We start from the raw sequence: 27,090 nt of genomic DNA, 5'->3' as shown, positions 1-27,090 counted from the left end.
AAGATTACTAGCTAATTATCTTAAAGCAAAAAAAAGAAGAGTAAACATAATGGCTATTGTAGATGAGAATGGAATAATCCAATCTCAAATTGGAAATTTCTTAAAACAATTTTTGAAATTTTATAAAAGCTTGTATTCTTCTGAGCATTATTCAACTAAAGAGATAGATGGTTTAGAGTGGTTTAGACCATGGTTTAGACCACTTTTCATGATTTTGACAGGAATAGGGATTCAAATGATTACATATAATTGGAAAAATCACGATAGGATTAATTTCAATTTTTGGTGGGCAACTGTGTGAACATGGGAGTAAATATGAAAAGATTATGGCAGAACGTTTAGCAAGTCCTTTAATGAGGTATGGGGTCCATTAACTAATTTTATTACGTTATAATTAATTTATGATTCCCTTTTGTTTTCGTTAGATTCCTTTACACATCCAGGGAGGGTGGGGGGAGGGGGGTAGAATATTTATTTGGAAGAGTAAAATTAATTTTTTTATTATATTGATAGCATAAGATAATATTATTGTTTATAACTAGGATAAGAAGGGGAGGAAAAATTGTTTAATATAATAATTGTGATGATAAGAATGTATTTTCATATAGTTTTTCTGATTCTTCAATTGTATACATTATAAAAGTTTGAAATGTCAATAAAGATTTACAAAAAAAAAAGAAAGAAAATCTAGCAAATCTACAGGTTTTACTAAACAGCAATAGAGGTTTCGACCACAAGCCAGTGAGTTAAATGGTCCGCCACTCCTAGAGTTCTATGAGCATCGGAGCATTTACCTCACCGACCTACGATAGAAACCTCTACTGCCGTTTAGTAAAAAGAGTCCCTAGTTAACTTTTTTTTCCATATAAATATCAACACTTCTATATCAAGCAACATAAATATGAAATACCTTACTGACTGTAATTAGGTTACAGAGAAATTCCTATGTTTAGGATGGCAATAAAAATGTTTTTGTTTTGAAAATATGTTTTAGCGAATGCCTGAATACAGGAATTTTAATAACGGCAGGAAAATTTTGAAATGTATAATTTGCAATTCCTTGGGATTATCCAAGTTGTCTTGTTTGTAACCCAGACAGGACTTGATAGGCAATTGTGATATATGAAAATAGTAGTAATAAGAATGAGAGTCTGGATGAATACAAGCAACAAACGCCCCTCTCACCCAATGAGTAGACTCAGACTCAGCCATATTACTGGGCCCCTTGCTACTTTCTAATGGCATAGGGGCCTGGTTAATATTTTAACTGACTTATATTTCAATTACAAAGAAATATTTTACTTTAAAGATTTTGACTTCTTGAACCTTAATAAGCTTTACTGCTCTTGAATGCTTTAGCAGTTCTCTATTAAGAACAATAAGCAAGCATCATAGCGTTTTGATGGTTTTCAATGGAATTTTTGCTCTATATTATAACACTTTTGCAGAAGCTCATATAAACAGCTCTAAATTGACTTCACAGTCATTTGTAGTGGTATAGAAGCTTACAATAAACAATCATAAATATATTTGCAGTATGAATGTAAAGCAGCAACTGAAAAATGGACATAAGATGGAAGATTTTGAAAAGCATGGTTAAAAGGCATAACTTTGCGAAATATTGAAATATATAATGTAAAATATGTTAGATGTTCCTTTTTGTGAATATACTGTATGTGCCATTAATTAGCCCAACCACCCATAAATGCCCTCAGTACTACACTTAAGAAGCATGCAGACATTATTGCATGCAAATTCAAGGGGTCATTCACATTGGTGGAACATGACTGGGTCATGGCATTTCTCTCAGTAGTATGTTTTGTGAGCACACTCAATTACACCAGCTCTAAGGCTGGTATATTAGCTGCAGGTGCCTAAATATAAGACTTGCTGATGCTAGATTATTCTAGTATTCTATAATTAAATTTGGGTGCCCAAATTACCGTTATGGCATTTCTATAAGTGGGTTTCTCTGTACGAGCACCCTATATCATAAGTGTCTGTTACTGCTTCAAAGAACAATACAAACAAATCCTATTCTAAGCTTTTAAAATCTTTTATTAAACATTTGCATATACAGTACCTGGATCTGAATTAATGAACCACAAGAAAGATCCATTTCATTTCAAAAACCACACTTGAGTTTTTGGTTATAGACATAGCACTTAACTGTAAATGAAAATCAGCAACTGTATATTACTGTAAAATATTTCCTTGGGGCTTTGTCTATTTTAAATGATCGTCTAAAATTATTTTTATCTACAAAGATAGCAGTTCTTTGAAACTACAACTTGCGCTCCAGAGGGTTCTTTTTTAACACCTCTCTATAATCTGCCCAGTCTGCTGAGTAGCATTGACATCAGTAGTACATCAATTTCAGAAAGTGGATTATTTTTACTAGACAGCTATTGTGACATATTGGGTCAGTCATAAATGAAAGATATTCATGCAAGCATGCAATACTTGTAATGAAGTCTCACTCTGACCTTCTGTATGATTGATTCTGTAATTTAGTTTTCTCAGGCAGTGCCTGAAATGAAATGAAATCATGTTGAACAAGTTTTGAATACCCACAGTGCACCAGGAGAAGAAAAATCTTCAGCCCCAGAGGCTTGAGAGAGAACAGCTGAACGATTTATCTCCATGCTATTATAGCCTTTGCCAGCATTCAACATTTCTTTCTTTTTTTTTTTTTTTCTTATTTGGCTTAAGTACTTAATTCTGCAGGTAGCTGTAAATGGGAAAATAAAATACTGTTCAGATTTAAAATGACAGGACAGGAGTATGTGCAAGGGACTGATAAAATATCGTGAATAGAACTGACCTTTCATGTAGCTGAAAGTTACTGGGGGATTCATCCTCATAATTACCATATAGATTATTTTTATTTCTTTCCTGCAATGAAACATTTCAGAGAGCAGTAGTGCTGATTGAAGGAAAATTGAACTTGTTAACATTCTTTTCGGCTTAACCTGTTGTACATAACAGAAGGGTTAGCTTTGAATTTTTGAAATTCACTTTTTGATATCTTAGAAAAGGACTGTAAAATTGTTTTTCAGCTTGATTTTCTTTTTATCCTAACTGCATGTAGGCATAATTTTAAAAAAAAAACAACCCCAACATATCACACTATATTTACACCTTCTGAATTAAAATGAATATCTGTTTTGTGATTTTATAGCTATCTACAAAAGTTACCACATAGTGTGAGCACAGAACTTCCATAGTACTGGGAGTGTAGCTGGCACATAGTGAGAAGGCAGCTATGTAGCTAACGGGCAAAGCTTCAACTACAAGTTAGCGGTATGATTACTAATTCAGAATGCATTTAGCCACACCTCTGGAGGGAAAGGGGGTGGGATTTCATATATTGCCTTTCACAATAACAGGGTCATGGATTTGATATACACTTTTCCCTCCAAATTTGCGGGTTTAGGACTCGCAACTCTGGTTATTCATGAGTTTCTAAACCCTAACCCACCCCCATATTGCTCCCGCCTCCCAGACCTCTCCCCACCTTACCTGGTAGTCTACTGGTGAAGTGGGTAGGAACAATCTTCCTACGCTCCTGCCTCATGCAGAGCCATAAACAAAAGTGGCTGCCATGAGTTCCAACTGTACTGAAATATCTTGTCTGTAGGGACAAGTTCACATCTAGCTCTGGCCTAGCCTCCAGTTCTATTTCCTTTCTGTCTACAGATTAAGCCTAAAGCAAGGCCTGGGCGGTAAGTGTAATTTCCTAATTGATCATGCCTAAAAAGTTTAGAAAATGTCTGTTATTTTCATATAAATTTGATTTTGACCAGGAAAGTCAAATTTTACAATTTACATATTTAAAACATAAACTCTGAATTTTCATCGTTTCATTTTTATAAAGTCATAAAAAGCAATATATGAATCACAGTTAACATGTATATTGAAGTTATACAAAACTGACCACAGAAGATTTAGAAGTGAGTAGATTTTTGAGATTTGCGATTATATTGAAGTCACTTCCATGAATCAGTCCCCAGATATAGGGTCCTTTTACAAAGGTGCGTTAGCGGTTTTAGCGCGCGCTAGCCGCTACCGCCTCCTTTTAAGCAGGCAGTAATTTTTCAGCTAGCGTGTGCTGTAGCATGCGCTAAAAATGCTAGCGCACCTTTGTGAAAGGAGCCCATAGTTTCCCATCATGTTCTAATTATATTGTCCTTGGTAGTGGTGTTTGAAGTCTAGTATATCCTGGTGGAAGCGCTCACCTTGCTTCTCTGAGTATGCTCCCATGTTCTCCTTGAATATCTTAAGATGAGCATCAAGGACATGGACTTTTAGAGACATCCTAGAGCTTATTTTGCTGTAATTCTTCACTAAATTCTCAACCAACTCTATGTAGTTTGTGACCTTGTCATTGCCCTGAACCACTGTGACAAAGTTGTTCCAAGCCATTTTCTCCTTCCTTGTTAGCTTCTTGGGAAATTCATTGCACTCCAGGATCTTCTTTATCTGTGGTCTGATGAAGACACCAACTTTGAGCTTTGTCTCAGATAGATTAGGGAAAATGTCTTGAAGGTACTTGAAGGCTGTAGACTCCTTATCTAGAGCTCTGACAGATTGTTTTATTAAGCATTAAGTCCAGTTTGATGTGCAGTGGTGGCATCAGCGCTTTCCAGGGGTCCACCAATGGTTCTGTTTTGTCATCGTTTATCCCCACAGAGAACTCGATCTGCTGTGGTCAGTCCTTCCTTTGGTAGTGCGCCAAAGGCAGAAATAGCAGGGAAACTTGGTAAAACTGTCTTGGAGATCCATTTTGAAGTCTCCAAGTAGCTCCCAGCTATACATCATACTTCAAGGTCTTGGTTCTGTTGTAATCCTGTTTGAGGTGCACTGAGTGAGCCAGTGGAAGAGATGGGTACTTGCTCCCATTATGGAACAGCATGGCTTTGATGCTCCTGGATGAACTGTCAATGAAGACACCACTCTTTCAGGTTACAGGTGATTCAAATTGCCTCAAACAAACTGGTCACATTGGGGCAGAAGCAGAGCCCATCTTGATCAGTGAAGAAGGTGGTAAAAGCTAGGTGACACTTCCTCTGATCTGTGACTTGCACACTTTTATCCTAGACATCAAAAGCTTGGCATTGGACTTTGTGAGACTAAGATCTCTGATAAGTGATTGAGGTCTTTTTGGTTTGGATAGTATGGTTATCTTTCATCAGCTGCAGTACTGATATTCTAAACTGGATCTACAATGTCTCTTCACTCTGACTTGCTGCTCTCTTCTGAAAACAGCTTTTCTCTCTCTCTCTCTGGAGGAGTGAGTATAGGGAGCTCAGGGTAATGTGGCAGAGTGATGGATAAGGAGTGTTTATATTGTAATTACAGATGCATGCTTGCCAGTTCAACTTTTAGAAGGGTGCACTATGCAAAAGTAACAATTGCTTGAGTAGTCAGTGGTTCCCATCAAATTCCTGGGGTAACAAACTTAATGGCTCTTTCTTCTCTTGTGTACCATCGTATAAAGGAATAAAATGAAATTGTGGTAATAAAAACAAATTTATTTCACCTATGACTAAAAAAAAAAGGCTCATTTTCTAACCTGGTGATAAGAAGCGCTACATGCCTTTACTACAGCACACCAGTTCGTTGGGGGTATACACACCCACAATATGTTCCTAAGAACATAAGAATTGCCATACTGGGACAGACCGAAAGGCCATCAAGCCCAGTATCCTGTTTCCAACGGTGGCCAACCCAGGTCCCAAGAACCTAGCTATATCCCAAGTAGTACAACAGATTTTATGCTGCTTATCCTAGGAATAAATGGATTTCCCAAGTAATCTCAATAATGGCCTATGAACTTCTATTTTAGGAAATTATCCAATATCCAAACCTTTTTTTAAACCCCTCTTAGCTAACTGATTTCACCACATTCTCCTGCAACAAATTTGATTTTAATTGCATGTTGTGTGAAGAAATAATTTTTTCCGGTTTGTTTTAAATCTACTACTTAGCTTCATCGCATGTCCCCTAGTCTTAGTATTTTTGGAAAGAATAAACTAGGGATTTACATCTACACTTTCTATGCCACGCATGATTTTATAGACCTATCACTCCACTCCATGCATTATTTTATAGACCTATCATATCACCCTGAGCCATCTCTTCTCTAAGCTGAAGAGACCAAGCAGCTTTAGCCTTTCCTCATAGGAGAGTCATTCCATCCCTTTTATTATTTTTGTCATCCTTCTCCCTTTTCTAATTATGCTGTATCTTTTTTTTAGATATGGCGACCAGAACTACACATGGTATTCGAGGTCTGGCTATACCATAGAACAATAAAAGGGCATTATAACATTTTCATCTTTGTTTTTCATTCCTTTCCTGATAATTCCCAACATTCTATTTGTTTTCTTAGCTGCTACCGCACATTGAGCTGAGGGTTTTAACATATCCTCAACAATGACACCTAGATCCTTTTCCTGGGCATTGACTCCTAATACAGAACCCAGCATCACATCGCTATAATTTGGGTTCCTCTTTCCCACAGCCACTGTAAACCTTAATGGCTGAATTGCTCTGTGGTAAATCTTTTTTTACCCAGCAGTAGGTGTGGCATGCCTGTGATATTGTTTGCTGAGCAGCATTACTCTACCATGCCTTACTAAGTTTACTCAGCTTGGAATCAATCTTGAATGTTCTGCAAAAAAAGGTCAATTTCAAAATATCAGTGTCCTGGTCACAAAAGCAAAGTTTGAGGGGAACGATAGCCATTTTTAAAAATACTTTTATGGCATAGGCAATTAAGAAAGGACACTTATTACTCAGGAACAAAAAAGAAAATGCATAGTGAATTACTTTAGGAGCTTAATTGTTAATGCTTATAAATTTAGGCCTCAAAACAATGTCCTTGGATACTAATCTCAACCAAAAATAATTTTTCAATGAGTCAAAGGACCTCTATGATGTCGCTCAAAGCAGCTCAATGTCTCATTGCCGCCTGAAATTTATGCATCAGATTATAACCAATAAGTTCCTTACTTTCCAATTATTTCACATATAATGTCAACTTTTCACATTACTTTAACAAAATCAGCATACTTCAGATGAAAACATGCTTTCACGGACTGTCCCCTTGTCTAATATGTTAAGTCTTGTTTAAATGAATGTGCATCCCTTTTAAAGGTCAAGTTTAATAGAATTACAATGATATGATATAAAACTTTTTAATAATTTTTTATGCATGCCTAATAACTAATATTTCAGTAATCAAAAAAATTGACATGATGAACCTACATTTCTTTGGGTATCAAATTGTGCTTGTAATACCATGGAAAACATATAGGACAACTATATAACAATTTTCCTATATCAGGGGAGGCAAAAGAGTGATAGGAAGCACACACATGCATGGTGAGCTCTGCACCTCAGACTGGGTTCTGTGAGCTCTTACCCACCAAAGATCAGTCAGACCCCACCGGCCTAGCAGTTGATTGAGAGAGATGCTGTTCCAGGAGTTTAGTCTAAACTGGTGTGCCTCGGCAGTGATATGCCAGCCCTCAGTGTCTGACACCTCGCTATGCAAGTCAGAATGGATATAGAAGATGCTGCTCTGTGCTTTCATCATTGGCACTTCTGCTGATACTCAAACTGATGTTTCTGTGGAATTCCAGACTGAGGGCCAGATGGGCAGGGCTCCATCAATCTGGTGGAAAATAGGTTCGGAATGAGTTTAATTTTCCAGGTGATGCTCAGCAGAAATAGCATGCAGATTATATGTACTCTATATGTGCTAAGTATCATGGTGAAAGGGAATGGAAACTACAAACCAACCTGGACAGTGAAACCTTCTCCATCTACTTCCCAGAAAAATTGATTGCGTACGAGCATATCTTTGCTTAAATTTAGGCGCCAATATTGGAGACTAATGGCACCTAATTCACAAAGAGGTATCCAACTCGAAAACACACAAATGATTCTCTCCTAACACCTACTTATAATGTAGCTGCTTTCAACTAGGCGCCTACTTTTATAGAATCAAGTTGGTCGAGTTAGGTACCTTTCAGTTATGTCCAGTTAAAGCCAGTTGTGAGGTGGAGTACCAATATCAGCACCGATTTAGCCAGCTGAGTAAGTTAGACAGACCTTAAAGATTAGAGAGCCCTGTTCTAAAAAGGAGAATAGGTGAAAAACATTTGCCTATAATTTAGACATGAGCACTTACACCAGCCATAGATCCAGAATTCATCCTCATGCCTAAATGCCATAACTTAATAGTACTCTGTAAGTTACACATATAAATACAAGTCCTGTCCAGACTTTGCCTGTATGTATGCCCATCTGTTAAATACCTGCCATATAAGATATGTGCATATTTACAGAATAGTTCAGGTAGAATTTTGGTGTTTAAATATATGAGAACACATACACATGAATATCCTTTCCTAATGATTTATGAGCATATTTGGTGCCAAAATGTTAGTAAACTCTTTATACAGTTGCCCTCATAGGATCCGGCTTTAGATATTAAGAGAAAACCTATTAGGTTCAAAGCTTACATACAGGTTGTTTGTTTGTTTGTTTTTTTAAAGGGGGGGCTGTGGAGGGGTTATCATTTTCATGCTGGTCCAATAAAAATTATCAGGAAAAGACGAGGCACAGAAAAGCCCCAGCAAAATTCCAAATGTCAGAAAGTAAGCGGAAAAATGAACCAGTCATTGGCTGAAAAAATAGAAGAGATTGTAGGACAATGCAAGCACACGTCACCATTAAAGGTTGCCCTTTTAATAAATCTCTTCTATTTGTCAGTCACTGGTTGGTTCATTTGGCTGCATTCAATAAAAGAGACCATAATTTGCAATGCATCCAATTTATGTGACTGCTTGGAACACAAGCTATACTTGATATTTAGCTTTGCACTGTATAAATACCTTAGTTCTGTTATTAAAATTTTAGACCTTTTAATAGAATTTGAAGTAAACACACACAGGTATTGCTCCAAAACAAATAGTTGCTATATATCTGATCTTGAGTCAATTATTTAAAAAATACAGATTTTTATCTTATTTTCCACAGATGACATTTATAACATCAAAGTTACAGTTGCATTGATTTTTCTTATTGCCTTTTAATGTGTATTTATTTGTGTAATATTTCCTTGCTGCAAAGTCATTTAATAGTCATAGTCAATCTTTACTTGATATACCATTCATCAAGTGACTAAGCTATATAGCATAAAATTATTACAGAAGTGGGCGTGAAAATGGGGGAACAAACAAAAAGAAACCTATGTTACAGTTAATAAAGGCATTTGTGGGTCAATAAAGTATTTCTTTTCCATTACTTTCATGATTCTTGTATCTTTCAGGCATTTTCTTTGAAACACTAGAACAAGTTTTCTGGATGATCATCATGTATTTTCACTTATTGATTTGGACAGAAATGTTATTTTTGCTTCTAAATTTGTCTGCCCTTTGACCATCGATTTCATTTCTTCTTCACCTCTCAGATAAATGTTCTCTTAAAGTCACAAAATGAGAGGTTTGAGAAGTTGCATTAACAAAATTTTGTAAACAGGGATGCTATTCAAATGAAGTCTACAAAAAAAAACACAGAATATGATGACAGATCCAGTGTCAATCTAACTGACCTACCATAGTTTCACTTTCTGTGGCACAACCATAGGGCTCCACATCAGCCACAGAAACAAGTCCTTTCTGTACTGGATTTAAGGACTCTCTGTGAAGCTTGCCTTATGTTTTAGTCATTTATGTTTGCAATAAATTGATTGTTACTGCGGCTGATGTGTGGTGTCCCTTCCCTACTTTTTTTGCCCTGTATTTCCACACGTGGGATTGTGCTTTATTTTTTGTGGTAGAGTACAATGATAGGGCCCACCTGACTTTAGGCTTTTTTGCAGGGTTGACATTTTTAACTCCTGGCCAAGGAAGGTTGACCATGCTTGTTCACACCATGCCAAAGGCTATCTTATCTGTGTTAAGCTAGTTTTCTTCATTGGCTATGTATTCTTTGTTCTTATATACTTAAATATATAAGAATTGCCATAATGGGAGAGACCAAAGATTTATCAGTCCTGTTCCAACAGTGGCCAATCCAGGTCACTAGTATCTGACAGGTTCCGAAAAGAGTAAATACTTCAATGCTGCTTATCCCAGGAATAACCAGTGGATTTTCCCTAAGCCTACTTATTAATAATGGTTTATTGACTTTTCTAAAGGTACAGAAACCAACCTTCAGTTACATATAATTTATTGGTGATTTTTCCAAAGTCCAAAAACAAGTCCTTAACATACAAAATAAATGTGTGTGTTCCGTGATCCGTATGTCTGTTGCAGGTAGGAGTGCGCATGCACACCTAGGGTTCTGTTTTCCCGTAACACAATTCGTCATCGTTGCCCACCCCCCGCTGCACCCGAACCCCCGTTGACCACAAACCTCCCGACTCCAGCAGTGTCCACAGCATTCCAAACACACTGCCTCGTGACACTCCACCGCCCCGATTTCCTCTGCCGCGTCCCTCATGACATCATGAGAGACGCGGCAGAGGAAATCAGGGCAGCAGAAGGCCACGAAGCAGTGCGCTGTGGACGCTGCCAGTCAGGAGGCCTGTCGGTCGACTCGCAATGGGAGGGTCAGTGGGATCGGTTGCACGGCGGCGGTAGTGGCGGGGGGGGGAGGGGAGATGGAAACATGCTTCCCAAGGGTTATACTGCAAAGGGGGATGAGAGGGAGGCAGGCAGGCTGGCTTCGGAGGGTGGGGGTGAGACAAAGTCTGGAAGTTAGTGAAGGGGCCATAGGAAGGAGGCACTGGGGGGCACTAAGGACATAAGAAGGAGGCACTGGGGGGCGCTAAGGACATAAGAAGGAGGCACTGGGGGGCACTAAGGACATAGGAAGGAGGCAATAGGGGCAATAAGGACATAGGAAGGGGGCACTAAGTTCGCGGGTCGGCGGGGTTCGGGGGGGCGGTCGTTAGGGGGGTTGTGTCGAGGGCAGGAGGGCCTGGGATCCCTCCTGCCCGTATTGTAGTGGGGGGTAAGGGGTCCGCCTGGGCAGGAGGGATTGGGCTCCCTCCTGCCTAATCGTGTAGGGGGTGGGGGGCGAGAGGCCAGGAGGGCTTCCTGACCTGATCGTAATTGGGGGGTGCCGCGGGGCACGAGTGCTTGGCTCCCTCTTGCCCCGATGTTGTCGGGGAGTCAGTGGGGCAAGAGGGCTTGGGCTCCCTCTTGCCCCAATGCTGTCGGGGAGTCAGCGGGGCAAGAGGGCTTGGGCTTCCTCTTGCACCAAACGTAATCGGGGGTGCCATGGGTGCAGCTGGGTAAGAGCTCTTGGGCTCCCTCTTGCCCCGATGTTGTGGGGGGGGTGATGTATCACGGCAGGAGAGATGCCTCATCTCCCTTACCGTGATGCCATCACTCCTCTACCCGAACTGCCGCGACCCGCAGCAGGAGAGATAGGGCATCTCTCCTGCCGCGATCATTGCTGTAGGGGGTAGGCAGGTTGCTGGGGCCGCTGAGCTGATCGCAGCAGCCACCATCAGCTCAGCAGCCCCTTTTTCGGCACTTAGACCTGTTTTGACTTCGTCTAAGTCAAAAACATATAAGTGCCGACTAGGCAACCTGCCTAAGGTTTTGGTCATACCTGCTGCACGCCTAGGTGTAAGTCGGCCCATCCCCGCCCTTTCCCCTCCTCTAAACACGCCTCTTTTTCTCTCTGTGCGTTTAGAGGCAGGGGAAAGGCCTAAGCTGGTTTTAGATATGTCTAAAACCAGCTTTGGTTATGGGTACTTGGACGATCAGGCTTTTTGATCGTACAAGTAGCCATTTAGGACACTTTTTAGACATTTTTTTAATTTTGATTATGAATCCCTTTGTAATTAGAACTGTATTGAATAGCATATTTTGTTGGTTGACTGAAAAAGAATAATGGGTGTTGAACTTTAACATTATAAATGCTGAAAGAAGAAATATGAAATCAGAAGTCAAGTGTTTTTCAGTAGCACAGCAGATACCTCGATTTTTTTTTTTTTTTTTTTGTATTTGAATTGAAATCACTATTCGGCCGAATATGAATAATGTATGCAAGGCACTATTGGGATTAAATCAAATCGAATACGAGTCTTTGGTACAGCCTTATCTGTACTACAACAGTCTGAATCCTATCCTTTTACCGGTATGTGAAAAAATTAAAATGTTACAGAAATTCTAACATCTAACTTTTTTAATGCTTATGGACCAATGAAATGAAAAATTGGCCATTCTCAACAGTTTTTAAATCTGCTACTTTAGCTACCTTTTCTCAGACAATTACACATGTGTATTACAGACTACAATATTTTCACAGTAATCTAGTAATGAGCAGTTATACCAGCCCATGTTTAGGGTAAATTCTCATACCTGAAATATAGGTGCTACTTTACTTTATCAAATAGGCTCCCAATAACTGACCATTTTTAAAATTGTCCTCTGTTAGGATAATCCTGTAAATGTGCAGGTATCTATACACCTAAATTTAGGCATGCACACTTATACCATGTCATTAGAAAGCATTAGTGTGCACCTAAATATAGGGCTGCAGAGTATTCTGTAAATTATGCCTATGCCCCTTCCACTATGAATGCCCATTTGCATTTACACATTAAAAGGTCCTTTTGCTAAGCTGCACTATGTACTAATATAAGCTTACCAAAGCAAAAGGTCTTATCAGGGGCATGCTTAGGTGTCCCATGGCAATTTTGTTTTCAGTGCACACTTCCCACATATTAAAAATAGATTTTATTTTTTTAACCCTGGGATGGGTCCGGAGGAAGAAAGCAGGCATGTTCTGTGCTAATTGATTACTGTAGCTGTATTGTCGCACACTAACCAAGTAGCGAGTGAGCCCTAACCACATACAAAATAGATAACAGCAGGGGCTCGCCTGCTAAAGGGAAAATTTAGCATGTACACATCAATTAAAAAAATAGAAAAAGCAGCCATTTTACCCATGTGAAAAAATGGCTTTTGCAGCAATGACCCAAGTAAGGATGCGCTAAGGCCAACTGTTACCACAGTTTTCTGAAAGGGTCGTGAGTTGCATTCTAAAGTTATAGAATATCACTTGGCATCCAACTAGCTCTTATGTGTGTATCTGTAACAATTGTGTGCAAGTGCTAGTATTCTATAATGTATGTGTGCATTCGGCATGTAAATATAGGTGCCAAGTTATAGCATGGAGTGTATACTGTATATGTAGTCATTGGTAGTACTCACATTCTAGATTATTTGTGGTGTCACCTATTTGTGCAGTGATGCTGAGTATATATATTTTGTAAATGTGCATTCAAAGCAAATCCATTGAGCATCATGACTGAATATTGACCTTAAAATTTCTTAGGTCAGTTAAATTATGTAGAGATTCTCTTCTTGATGACCTTTGGCCTATTATGGATTTGGCAGGAATTGTTGATCTCTTAAAGCCAATGGACGTACAGGTTGGTATGGCAAATCCTGTCAAGTTCAGAAGCCAAATTGTTGGTTACCAGATGTATAGACTGCTGTTGTAGTATGTGAACACACTAGGCAGTAGTAGTATGTGAACACACATGCAATAGGTAAAGTTATTTTTCTTTTCTTGTAGGACCCCAGACAGACTCAAATCTCACAGTATTGCCAAGATCAGTCATTGATTATGAGATCTATTGTCCATATGACTGATGCTGCTCGTACAGGAATAATGCCTTCTAGTCAACTAACCACAATAAACCAATCTCAGCTAAGTGTACAACTGGGACTGAACTTAGGAGGTGCCAGTTTGCCACATGCATCTCCTTCACCTCCTGCAAGCAAATCTGCGACTCCTTCGCCATCTAGCTCGATAAATGAAGAGGATGCTGATGAAGCTAACAGAGTAAGTTATCACAGTTCCATTTTTTTTTTTAACTAGCAAGAGTTGAGATAATGACTCACATTTATACTGAACAAAGTATGTCCATTTACTGGGCAATGACTTAGGGTTCCTTTTACTAAGCTGCGTTAGGGCATTAACGTGCGGAAAAGCACGCGCTACATTACCGCGCACTAGACGCTAATTCCAGCGTTGAGCTGGCTTTAGTTCTATCTGTGTAGCGCACGATAATACCCTGCATACGCTAAAACCGCTAGCACACCTTAGTAAAAGGAGCCCTTAGTATTTACCTGCATTTAATTGTGTTTAGTTAAGCCATATTTTTGCATTGTTAAGCGTTATTTTATGTAGAAACAAGTCGTCGTATTTCTAGTGAAGTAGTAGAAATCTTAGAGGCATCCTGGTGCATCTCGAAAGAACAAATTGATAAAGATGAATGGACAATTAAACAGGACAGCAACCTGGTGAGGGATAAGGGAGACATGATACAAACATTTAAATATTTGAAAGGTATTAATATAGAACCAAATTTCTTCCAGAGAAGGGAAAATGGTAAAACTAGAGGGCATAAATTGAGGTTGTGGGGTGGTAGGCTTAGGAGTAATGTTAGGAAATTGTTTTTTCCTCTGGAGCAGAGTCTCTCAAACTGTGTGCCAAGACACAGTGGTATGTCCTGAAGTGATTTTGGGTGTGCCACAAGAGATTCCAGAATTTTACTTTAAAAAAAAAAATTCCCTTCATAAGTATCCACTAGAATAGATGACGCACATCGCGTACGTAAGTCTCTCAGTGTTATGAGCATCTATATACATAAGGATACAAATGTCCAGACAAGCATCATTGTTTGTTTATTTAGATTTCTATCCCGTCCTCCCGTGAGCTCATAACGGGTTACAAAAGCACATACACAGTAGATTACAGTTAATATTAGACATTCAAGGTACATTACCTAATCTTTCCTTTTCTATTTTTAATGGAGTTCTTTTCTTGATGAATATGAATTATGTATTGTAAACCGCTTGGATCCTTTTTAGGCTGTTATGCGGTATATAAAGTTCTTAATAAACATTAACTTAAACATGTGCATTACAGTCAGTTATATTAGACATTCAAGGTACATTACAGTTAACGGACATTCAGTTATATGGACATATCAGTCAGTTATGTTAAACATTCAAGGTACATTACAGTTATAGGAACATTCATGTGCATTACATAGGACAGCCATGTTAGTGTAGGACAAGACAGGAAGTATAGAGGTGTTCATAGCAGTCACAGGGGGTGTTTCCTGATGATTGTAGAGCAGTGTTCATCAGAAGAAGAGAATATAGGGGAGCAGCTTGCTGGAGGTAGTTCAGATGAAGAGGAAGGTTTTTACTGCTCTTCAGAAGCTCATCAATGAGTTCAGTGATCTGATCTGTGCAGGCAGCTGGTTCCATAGGTGTGGTACAGAATGGCTATAGGAACGCTTACAGGCAGGTTCCATCCTGAGAGATCTCCCTGGGGGGGGGTTTATACCACCTTTCTACTTCGGGGGTGTACTTCTGAAGTTTGGAGGCGATGTAGGCTGGTGTATTGAGATGGAGTCGTTTGTGAGCTATTACCAGGGCCACATGTTCAGCATTTGTTGATTGGATGCCAGTGTTCTGCTTGGAGCATTGGGGAGGTTGCACAGGAGATGGATTGTCGAGTTTTGAACCCGCTGGAGGCGTTTGTGTTCCTTGGTGGTCACTCCATTAGATATGCATCCTGGAGAGTACATAGGCATAGAGAAATTGAGCTAGGTCAGGCTTGAAGATGTAGGGTTTGATCTTTTTCAGTTGATGTAGGTAGTAGATGAAGGTAGAAACCACCTGCGAGATATGGGCAGAGAGGGATAGATGGCCATCTAATATTACCCTGAGGTTGCGCACCTGGTCTTTCACTGTTAGAAATGTAGATTCCCATGATAGTGTTGGATGGGCGAAGCTAGTGTTTTTTTTCCTGATCCATAGGAGCTCTGTTTTGGAGGCATTCAGTTGTAGTTTGTTGTCTGTTAGCCAGCTTTTCATGTCAGAGAGACAGTATTGAAGGTTGGTGAGTTGGGCAGAGCGGTTTTCTCCTAGGGGGATCAGAAGCTGGATGTTATCGGCATAGGAGTGGACTTTGATGTTATAGTTTTGGGCAATATCAATTACTGGTTTGATGTAAAGGTTAAATAGAAGAGGGGATAGCAGGGCACCCTGAGGGACTCCGTATTTGATAGGTTTGGGTTCTGATTTGTGTGATCCTAGCTTTACTGATTGTGTTCTTTGATGCAGAAAAGAACCATTGGAGCGAATTTTGAATAATTAAATTATTTATTTATAATTTGTAATCACATCACATGTATTATTATAGTAAGAATGATGATGAGGTTGGGAGAAAATGATTGTTCAATGTAATAATTGTATAGTGAATAGTGTGTTTTGTGCAGTTTTTCTGATTTATCATTTGTATTGCACTTTCAAAGTTTGAAAATCAATAAAGGTTAAAAAAAAAGAAAACAGTGAGAGATGTCACCTCTTAACATGCAGGATAGATTTTAATGTGTGTATTAATCTACTAAAATAAAATGCTAAGCGCGCATGCGCACTCTTACCGCAGTGTTCCCTGATCTGCAGTTCCGTGGTCGGCAGAGTACGCATGCACGAGTCTCCAGGACTGTCTTCTGCACCTGTGCTGTGCCAATTGCGGGGTTTAAAAGCCACGGCGTCACTCCTCTCACGAGCTGCACTAGTGTCAGAGAAGGGTTCCACGCTGGCGGAGATCAAGAGAGGAGCCGCCGCGGTACCTGTAAACTTTATTTTAAAAAACTTTGGAACGCGGTAAGGGAAGGGGGGGCCGATAAAGAAGAGGACTCTAGCCGTGAACCGCCGCGGCACTTTTAAACTTTTTAAAAAAAAGACAAGACTGCGGGAAGGGAAGGGGGGGCAACAAAGAAGAGGACTCTAGCCGCGAGCCGAAAGGAAGAAGCTGGGCCTGTCTGCCTGTGGGGAATGCTATAAGGGTAGGGGGGGCCATGGAGCAGGCTAGACCGTGGGAAGGGAAGGGGGAGGAGCCAACAGAGTAGCCAGATCGCAGCAGGCCAGAACGCGGGGGAGGGGCCAAACGGAGCAGACAAGATCGCGGTAAGAGAAGGGAAGGGGAGGGAGAAATACTGCTACTGCTGCTTAGGGACCTGGAGGGGAAGCCAAAAAACCGCTGCTGCTGCACAGGGAAGTGGGGGGAGGGAAATGCTGTTGCTGCTCCACAGGGAAGTTGGATGGAAATGCTGCTGCACAGGGAAATGGAGGGAAAGAATGACAGACAGACAGCAGGAGGGAGGGAGGCAGACAGAAAGGAAGAAAGACACAGGGACAGAAAGACAGACAGAGAAAGGGAGCCAAGGAGAGAGAGAGAGAGACAGCAGGAGAGAGAGAAAGAAAGAAAGACAGACAGAAATATATTCTAGCACCCGTTAATGTAACGGGCTAAAAGACTAGTATATTACTATTTCTGTACTAAATATGCTATTAATATTGTATAGGATTAAGTTAGTTACTCTTTTTTGTTTTCGTTTATCATATTCAGGTATGTAAGTTTTTTATAGATTAATAATTAAATATCAGTACTGATATACAGTACAACTTTGTTTAGACACAAAGAGCTTGTGAGGAAAACTAGCAATAGCTATAAGTACAAGCTTTTTCCATCACAAAACAAAGTCATATTTACAAAACAGTATACAATGGGATTTGCAATATAAAAGCATGTAAGGTATAGTTTTATAAAGTAATTTGTCACTTATGGATAATTCTGGCTATACCTTGTGTTTGTAACTGTATTCTTACTGATCTTTAATTTGATTCTATTTAAATAGTACATTTCTTTGATTCCCTAGATCATTGGTGAAAAGAGAGCTGCCCCAGATTCAGGCAAGAAACCCAAAACTCCAAAGAAGAAGAAAAAGAAAGATCCAAATGAGCCACAAAAGCCAGTGTCTGCCTATGCCCTCTTCTTCAGGGACACCCAGGCTGCAATTAAAGGCCAAAACCCAAATGCCACCTTTGGAGAGGTTTCCAAAATAGTAGCATCAATGTGGGATAGCTTGGGAGAAGAACAAAAACAGGTAATAATGAATCTTCGCAAAAAGTAAATTTGACCATGTCTCCCCGCTTCTGTCCAAACTTCACTGGTTTCCAGTAATTTCCAGGGTTCACTTTAAATGCGCTTGCCTAACTTTTAAGATCCTACACGGCATCCTTCCTCGCCTAATTCCACTATCTTGGAATTCCTCGAATCCTGATTCCACCAGATCCACCCAAAAAATCAAACTATCCTTCCCCTCGTTAAAAGGCGTCTTTCATACAGGAAAATTAGGGACATCGCTCTCCTTCAGAATCACAGAGCTTTGGAATAATCTCTTAATCTGGGCTCCTTCCAACTATTCTGAAAACATCTGAAAACTTGGCTATTCTCAAAAATGTAATACTTCCTTCCCTCTATAGTGTTCCATCTGTATACTAAGTTCCTGTAAACCTTCTTTATAATAAGTTCCTGCAACACTTACTATGGAGTTCCTTCTTTATACTAGTTCCTGTAAACCAAGGGTGCCCACACTTTTTTGACTCGCGAGCTACTTTTAAAATGACCAAGTCAAAATGATCTACCAACAATAAAATTTTAAAAAAACACAACGCACCCTGTACGCATAGAATTGTTAATTATCATTTCTATTCCGGGGTTTTTTCAAAGAGGTCAAAGCAGATGACTCTATGCACTGTCACCTCAGTAACAACCATACAAAAATAGACAAATACCCACTCCCCTCCCTTTCTACTAAACCACAATAGCAGTTTTTAGCGCAGGGAGCTGCGCTGAATGCCCAGCGCTGCTCTCGACGCTCATAGGCTCCCTGTGCTAAAAACCACTATTGCAGTTTAGTAAAAGGGGACCATATTGTAAAATATAGACAGCAGATATAAATTCAGACACATTTTGATCACTAAATTTAAAATAAAATCATTTTTCCTACCTTGTCTGGTGATTTCATGAGTCTCTGGTTGCACTTTCTTCTTCTGACTGTGCATCCAATCTTTTTTTCAGCCTGTATGCTTCCTCTCCTCCACACCTCATTCCCTCCCCCAACTTTTTCTTCCTCTCTCCCTGACCTTTCTTTCTTTCTCTCTTCATGCCCCCTTTCTTTTTTTCTGTTTCTCTTCTTTCCTTCTGTCTCCCTGCCTGCCCCCTTTCTTTCTTTCTCCCTGCCCTTCCCCAAGCCACTGCCGCTGCCATCGGGGAGCAGGACCCAAACCGCCACCAATGGATAACAGACCCCAAAGCCGACGCCGCCCCATGCTCTCCCTGCTTCGGGCCGATCAGCATTCCTCTCCCCGACGTCAATTCTGCCGTCGGAGAGGAAGTTCCGCCCAGCCAGGCAGCGATTGGCTGGCCCAAACTTCCTCTCTGATGGCAGAATTGACATCGGGGAGAGGAAGACTGATCGGCCCGATAGATCGCCAAGGCAAAGTGAGTCCTGGGTGATCGACTTACTTTGCCTTGGCAAGCTACCCATCGATCGCGATTGACCTATTGGGGACCCCTGCTGTAAACCATGCCGAGCTCTACAATTGTGGAGATGATGCAGTATACAAACTTAAGGTTTAGTTTAGTTTAGAATTGTAAAAAAATAGATCTCAGTAGATAAAGTCCCTGTATTAACGTGGGCAGCTGTGATCATCTCAGCCCCGAGACTAACACCCCCCTGACCAAAAACAGTTTCACACTGTACAAAGGGCTAGTTTCACAAACCTGCCTGATCAGGACCGATCCTTGTCCGATCCGGGCAGGTCCGATGGATTCTTAAACATCCAATATGTAGATCATTCAATTAGGATGATATACCTTGGAGATATAGGACTGCTCAGCCATTCTTCCTTCTGCTTGTCCTTTTCCCCCAGTCTGCCTTTATGGAGACCCAGTTGTTTTTCTCTATACTTATATCTAGGTATGAAGGTTAAGTAATCAGTCACACCACAGCGACAATGACCTTTTGTTGTTAGAAACTGTCGAGGTTTGCCCTTGCCTTCTAGTCTTCCTATCCAGGAATTAATGTTTAAGAAATTACTGAAGAGGCATTTATTTTGCAAGATGAAATATGGGCATTAAGAAATTTGTATTTATGAAAGCGCTGGTCGCTTATCTTGTTTGTTTTATATGTATTTTATTATGTATGTTTATATTGTGAGCCGCCTTGGGAAAGGCAAGTTATAAATAAAATAAAAACAAAAACGAATTAGCTACCGTATTTGCCGGCGTATAGGACGACTGGGCGTATAAGACGACCCCCCCAACTTTTAGTTAAAAAATAGAGTTTTGTGTTATACTCGCCGTATAAGACGACCCCCCTTCTTCCTTCTCCACCCCTTTGTATTCCCCCATGTGCTTTCAGCGTTCTTCTCCCTCCTCTGTCTTCAAGTGCTTTCAGAGTCCTTCCCCCCCCCCCCCTTCTCTACTGCCCCGGGTGCAGCACAGCCAGCCAGGTCCCCTTACTTTTGTGGCACTTCCCCGACCGACCGACAACAGCCCGGGTCCGACAAACTTCCCTGCCCTTAACCGCGAATCTAAATTACCTTCTTACAGCTGCTGTAAGAAGGTAATTTAGATTCGCGGCTACAGGGCAGGGAGGATTGTCGGACCCGGGCTGTTATCGGTCGGTCGGGGAAGTGCCACAAAAGTAAGGGGACCTGGCCGGCTGTGCTGCAACTGGGGCGGGGCGGCCGCCCCTCTCTCTTGGTACTCTCTCTCTCCTTACCTTCCATGCCTGCAGCAGAGCCGAACGGAAGTCTTCCCGACGTCAGCGCTGACGTCGGAGGGAGGGAGGGCTTTGTTTAAGCCCTCCCTCCCCTCCGACGTCAGCGCTGACGTCGGGAAGACTTCCGTTCGGCTCTGTGCTGCAAGCAGAGAAGGTAGGGAGAAGAAGAGCCGCGCGACTGAGTACATCCAGCCCCGCAAGTAAGGGCATGTAAACTGTACCCGGCGTATAAGACGACCCCCGACTTTGGGGAGGATTTTAAGGTACTAAAAAGTCGTCTTATACGCCGGCAAATACGGTAACTGTAAATGTATTTAGTTTGAGTCATCTCTCAAAAGCTATCTAAGAAATGTATAGGCTGCCAATTGCCACTTCCCAATAGGCAGTAAGGCACTGATTGCCATATCAGTTTCTGCTTTATATGAGGCCATCCCAATTCTAATAGAAAATGCCCCATTTTTAATTTTCTCTGCTGTCCTACTACTACCAGGGTCTACTTACAAGCTGCAGTAAGTTGTCTTCTACTCAGTAGTCTAAGATCTTAGTGGATCAGAAAAATGGAACTAATAATTAGTTACATGGACATGTGATACTTCACATTCCAGACTGGGCAGGTGACCAGTCTACTATCAACTCTGAACCACTGAATATAAAGAAACAGCTTTTGACTATGGAAGTGAATGAGTTGGGCTCTGCCCTTTTTTTACAGCCTTGACCACTTTGTTTACTTGCATTACTATGAAAATATCAAGGGAGGCAGAAGGATGGTGCAGTACAGACTGACAAGATCTGTGGTAGGTTTTTCCACTTAGCATACATTAACAGCCAAATTAACATACTGTAAGTACAAAAACTGTGTGACTTATTAGGGGTGTGACCAGCATTTTAACCTGCATCCAGTGTTTCACCAGTTTGTAGTTTGTTCTATGTGTGGGATATAGGGCTAGATTCACTAACATGTACCGATCGGTTTGCAACCCAATTTCCCTCCGACCCGATTCACTAACCTCTCCTCCGATCCACTTCTGAGACCTGGGAGTGATGGTAGACACAACATTGAAGGCGTCGGCGCAGTGCGCCACAGCCTCAAGGAAAGCAAACAAAATGTTGGGTATCATTAAGAAGGGTATCACGACCAGGACGAAGGAAGTCATCCTGCCACTGTATTGTGCAATGGTGCGCCCGCACCTGGAGTACTGTGTCCAGTACTGGTCGCCTACCTCAAGAAGGACATGGCGGTACTTGAGAGAGTCCAGAGAAGAGCAACTAGGCTAATAAAGGGTATGGAGGACCTCTCATATACTGACAGACTGAAAAAGCTGGGGCTTTTCTCCCTGGAAAAGCGGAGACTTAGAGGAGACATGATAGAAACCTTCAAGATCATGAAGGGCATAGAAAAAGTAGACAGGGACAGATTTTTCAAATTTATGGGGAACCACAAGTACAAGGGGGCACTCAGAGAAATTGAAAGGGGAAAGGTTTAGAACAAACGCCAGAAAGTTCTTTTTTACCCAGAGGGTGGTGGCTACATGGAACACGCTATCGGAGGATGTGATAAGCAGGAGCACGCTACAGGGCTTCAAAGAAGGTTTGGATAGGTACCTGGAGGACAAAGGGATTGAGGGGTACAGATAGGAGTAGAGGTAGGTTATAGGGATAGGATTAGAGGTAAGTTATAAAATTAGTCAGGGACCACTGTTCAGGCAATAAGCCTGATGGGCCGCCACGGGAGCGGACCGCTGAGCAAGATGGACTTCTGGTCTGCCTCAGCGGAGGCAACTTCTTATGTTCTTATACAAATGAGGGGAAACGGCATGCAAAGTAGACAGGGATGTGATTCACAAAACAAATCTGGGACACGACTAGGCTGGCCGATCAACAGAAGAAGCGACTGCTGAGGACCACTCGCATATGTCCCTGCTGACTCTCCTGCTCCATTGCCGCCCTGCACTCTGCCCCAATCTTCCAGCCCTACTCTCTGCCCCGAGTTCTGCCCTAGTCTTCCAGCCCTGTTTTCTGCCAGATCTTGTCCTGTGCTCTGTCCCGATCATGTCCTGTTCTCTGCCCCAAGCTCTGCCCCAATCTTCTAGCCCTGCTCTCTGCCGCCTTCCCTGCAGTGTGAGCCCATGGGTTTAAAGCATGGCTGCACTATGGCATGTTCAGAACACACTGCAGTGCAGCCCCACTTTAAACCCACAGGCTCGCACTGCAGGGAAGGCAGCGGAGAGTCGGACGGGTTAAAGCCTAGTAGGATTCACGACTGTCTGATTCCCCCCCCCCCCCCCCTGCCTGCCTGCAAAAGTGCTCTTCCTTGGTCGAAGAGAGCATGCACAGACCATCGACAGGCAAAGAGATGTTCTGCGCATGCGTCAGAATCACTCAATTGCGGTCGGTGGGGGCGTTCCTCGAATCACCCCCATTTAAATATTAGCTTGTAGTGAATTGATCAGCCTGCCACGGATCGGTCATGATCAGGCAGGTTAGCAAATCGTGCCCATATTACTGCATTTAATGCCAAACACACTTAGATGTTGAAAGTGTTAAGTATCAGTGATACAAACTCCTACTTTAACATGATTTGAATTAAGTTTTATAGAAAACTGAAGGAAAATAGACAAGGTTCTAAAGACTTTTACAAAGCACTACAACTTTTAAGATGGTACAACCACCTTTCTTTCAGGAAATATAAGTGATAGATTTAGATAAAACAAGTGACCTCTGAATATATATTGCGTTATTAGAAGTGTTAAATTATCATTATGCATATTGTTTGCGTATTCAATAATCTTACAGGAATCATTGATAATGTACTATAGGCTGAAAGTGGTGTCTCTTATGTTAAAAGGTGTACAAAAGAAAGACCGAAGCTGCGAAAAAAGAATACCTAAAAGCACTTGCTGCCTATAGAGCAAGCCTGGTCTCTAAGGTAAGCTTGGTATATTAGGGTTTAGGCATTTGAGGTAGTAAACTTGTGCTAGCTAGAAAAATTGGAGTTAGGGTCAGATCAAAAGTATAGTACATTTCTTTGGAGAGAAAGTGAAGTTATAGCCAACATGTATTGCATTTGTATAATGTATATTTATAAACAAGCATACATACATATGCAATAAAATTACACAAGAATGTACTGAAAATCACTTCTAAAAATGGCTTTAAAATAGTCAGGAAATCATATCCACGCAGGTTTGTTTTGCATTCAATTGCTCTCAATAAAATATGCTAGTGTCCATCTTCTTCAGCGACGCTTTTAATTCTGACTGCCTAATTAATGGTGACAGATACATTCCATGTAGGAAACAATTTGCATTTCTGTTGTCACCTTTTGCTCATTCCCTTTTTCCAACCTGAGGAAGGAAATGACAGCTCCTCAATATCTGAGATCTATTATCCTCCCCACTTTGTACCCACAGATCAGGAAGTTGATTTTTCAGAAGGAAGATCCCATTGAAACTTGATATAAGCCAGTATCAGTGGATAGTTTTTAACCTATATATTTTTCCAGGTGGTTTAAGCTGGTGTGGGGATTTCAAAATTAAATCCCTTGTTTTTATTTTTTGGGCTTGTTCCCAGCATTGTCTTTTTGTTGATCACTGTCAGCAGCACCCTCCAAAGAAGGGCTATGGAGATTTTTAATGGCACCTTCTCTATACATTTGATTGATTGGCTTTATATACCGCCTAGTACAAAATTTTAAAACATTTTACAAAAAAAATGTAATCAAATATAAAATAGCAGTCATGAAATCCATAATGCACAGTCAAACATGAACTGAGAGAGAAAACATCCAAGTCTTCCGGACTTTCTGAAAAACAGAAAACCCAGTTCAGAAATAGAGGGCAAGGTGTTCCACAGGAAAGTGTCAAAATAAGAGAACCCCCTATTCCTAGTGATAGTCAATTTGATGCACTGTAATGATGGCAAAGTCAGCAAACAATGTTGCAAAGATTACAATACTTGGTCATGATTCTGAGCTGTGCGTTTTAGATAGTGGTAGACCCAACCGAAATGCCTTAAATACCAAGCATAAAAGCTTAAGAGATCCTTGCAGAAATGGAGAGTCAATGTAGCTCTACCAAGAGTGGAGAAACATGATCATATTTTTTTTGTTGTTCGTAACTAGACAAGCAGCTGTATAATGCTGCAAACAGTCCCTTGAAATTTGTCATCGTCAGCTAATTGCATGTTCTCGCATGAAGAATAGTCAATTTTCAATAGCTAGCCAAGAGATTAATAATGTTGGTTTATTTTAACCTTTATATCTGCATCTTGTTCAAGGAAAACATACAAATTCTAGCAAGTTTTTTTTTTGGGGGGGGGAGGGAGGTGCAGATGGAAATATTTAATTCATTTAAAAAATTGAAATTATGCTGCATAATACAAAGGTAGATTGAAGACTTCTTGCCAAAATAATGTGAATTGATACTTTATCAACATAAACCTGATTTTTTTTGTTTGGTTTTACTACAGGCTGCCGCAGAATCAGCTGAGGCACAGACAATTCGTTCTGTTCAGCAAACGTTAGCATCTACCAATATCTCCTCCTCTCTTCTTTTAAATTCCCCCCTTTCTCAACATGCAGCAGTGTCTGCAGCTAATCAGACTCTTCAACAGTCCCTTCCCAGGGCAATAGCTCCAAAACCTTTAACCATGCGGCTGCCTTCTAATCAGATTGTAACCTCTGTTACTATTGCTCCAAACATGCCAACTAACATGGGGACACCACTTATGAGCTCTATGGGAACATCAGTGATTGCAACACCCCCTTCATCTCAAGTGAGTCCTTCCATCCAAACCCAGCAGCACCAGATTCAGCAGCTGCAGCAGCAGCAGATGCAGCAGATGCAGCAGCAGCAGCTACACCAGCAGCAGATGCATCAGCAGATTCAGCAACAAATGCAACAGCAACATTTTCAGCACCACATGCAGCAACATTTGCAGCAGCAGCACCTCCAGCAACAAATTAATCAGCAGCAAATGCAACAGCAGCTGCAGCAGCACATACAGCTTCAGCAGATACAGCAGCAAATGCAACACCTGCAACAACAGTCCCAGTCATCGCCTCGGCAGCACTCTCCAGGTGCCTCCCAGTCCAGTGTAGCCTCACAGATATCTTCACCCATCCCATCAATTGGAAGCCCTCAGGCAGCACCACAGCAGCACCAGTCACAAATACAGCCGCAAGCACAGACTCAAGCGTTATCAAAAGTCAGTATTTTCTGAAAATTAATTACCCTGCAGAATTAATTTCATTTTATTTGGAGGATGGATGAATTACACATGGATGAAACAATAAATGGTGGTAGTTATGCAGCGATGCATAACAGATCAAATGATACTATAAAGTGTCTATTAGATAGGCAATAAAGAACTACAATGTAGCTGTGTATCATCTTTTAGCTGAATATAAATAATTTTCTTTAACAAAAAAAAAAAAAGCTGTGCTCTTTCCTGTGATGCCTTTTAATTTATTTACGCTTTTCCTGTGATTTATGAATCGAATGGTCTAATAAGTACCTAGAGATCACTATGACTGCAAAACTGGCCCTTGAGAGCTGAAGTGTTTTAATTTATAGTATCAGAATTCAGGTGCTGGAAAGGGATCAAGTAGATTATCGAGCAATGAGAAAACTGGGCAGAATAGAAGGGCCCTTGCAGTCTTTGTCCACTGTCATATTTTACTTCAGAATGAACATAATGCACTTCAAGGCAGTATGAGCTCATAAAGCCCCTGAACAGCACAGTTGTAACTACCTGTAAAGTGATAATTTCTGTATCATACAAAACTATTTGTATGACATAAGTGGTTGATGGCATTTTTGTCATGAAAAATAATGTAAATCTCAGATTTTTTGCCAAAGCTCTTATTTTTTTCTCTTCTTAAATGTCAGAAAGTGAAATGCAAGTGGCTAATTGTTGATCCATCCATTCACCTCTGTCAATGATTTTTTTTCCAAAATAAACCTACTTTGTAACTATGTATATTGATTCAATCCTATGATGTACATTCCAATTAGAAAGCAGATGTGAATATTATATTCTGTGTTTTAAGTGGCAAGTTTCTTATCAAAACAATGTATTTTTAAAAGGGAAATGCACTTAAATCTGTTATTTCAAGATTTAGGATTAAAAAGAGGCAGTTTTATTGTAATGTAATGCAAGTAGAATATTTAAAACAAAAAACCATGTCTGAGTAATCAATGTAAATATTTTCTTTCAAAGTTGTAAGTTTTCATATTGTGTTTCATAAATGAGGCTTTAATGTTAAACATTGAGTACATAAACCATTGATTACAACATTGCTTATTGTGTTTTTATGCTGTTTTATACTTTTTTATGAGTTATGATAGCAGCAATTAAGTTGTTTGTATTTTGCTTAACTGAAAAATGCTTTTATC

General features: G+C 40.6%; 1 protein-coding gene across 7 annotated transcripts in view; it reads left to right on the top strand.

The window, feature by feature from the left end:
• Nucleotides 1-26,144, top strand: part of TOX3 (TOX high mobility group box family member 3) — a 317,190-nt gene extending 291,046 nt beyond the window's left edge. For all 7 annotated transcript variants that reach the window (XM_033940241.1, XM_033940242.1, XM_033940240.1 and 4 more), the window contains 4 exons: nt 13,615-13,884; nt 17,783-18,010; nt 23,541-23,621; nt 25,163-26,144. In XM_033940241.1, coding sequence (XP_033796132.1) covers nt 13,615-13,884; nt 17,783-18,010; nt 23,541-23,621; nt 25,163-25,915 — 1,332 coding nt within the window. In that variant the 3' untranslated portion in view covers nt 25,916-26,144. The remainder of the gene's footprint in view (nt 1-13,614; nt 13,885-17,782; nt 18,011-23,540; nt 23,622-25,162) is intronic.
• Nucleotides 26,145-27,090: the final 946 nt, after the last annotated feature.

This window comes from Geotrypetes seraphini, chromosome 4 (assembly GCF_902459505.1).
Source record: "Geotrypetes seraphini chromosome 4, aGeoSer1.1, whole genome shotgun sequence".
NCBI lineage: Eukaryota > Metazoa > Chordata > Amphibia > Gymnophiona > Dermophiidae > Geotrypetes > Geotrypetes seraphini.
The sequence above is the reverse complement of the archived record's forward strand: the minus strand, read 5'-3'. Positions and strand labels throughout refer to the sequence as shown.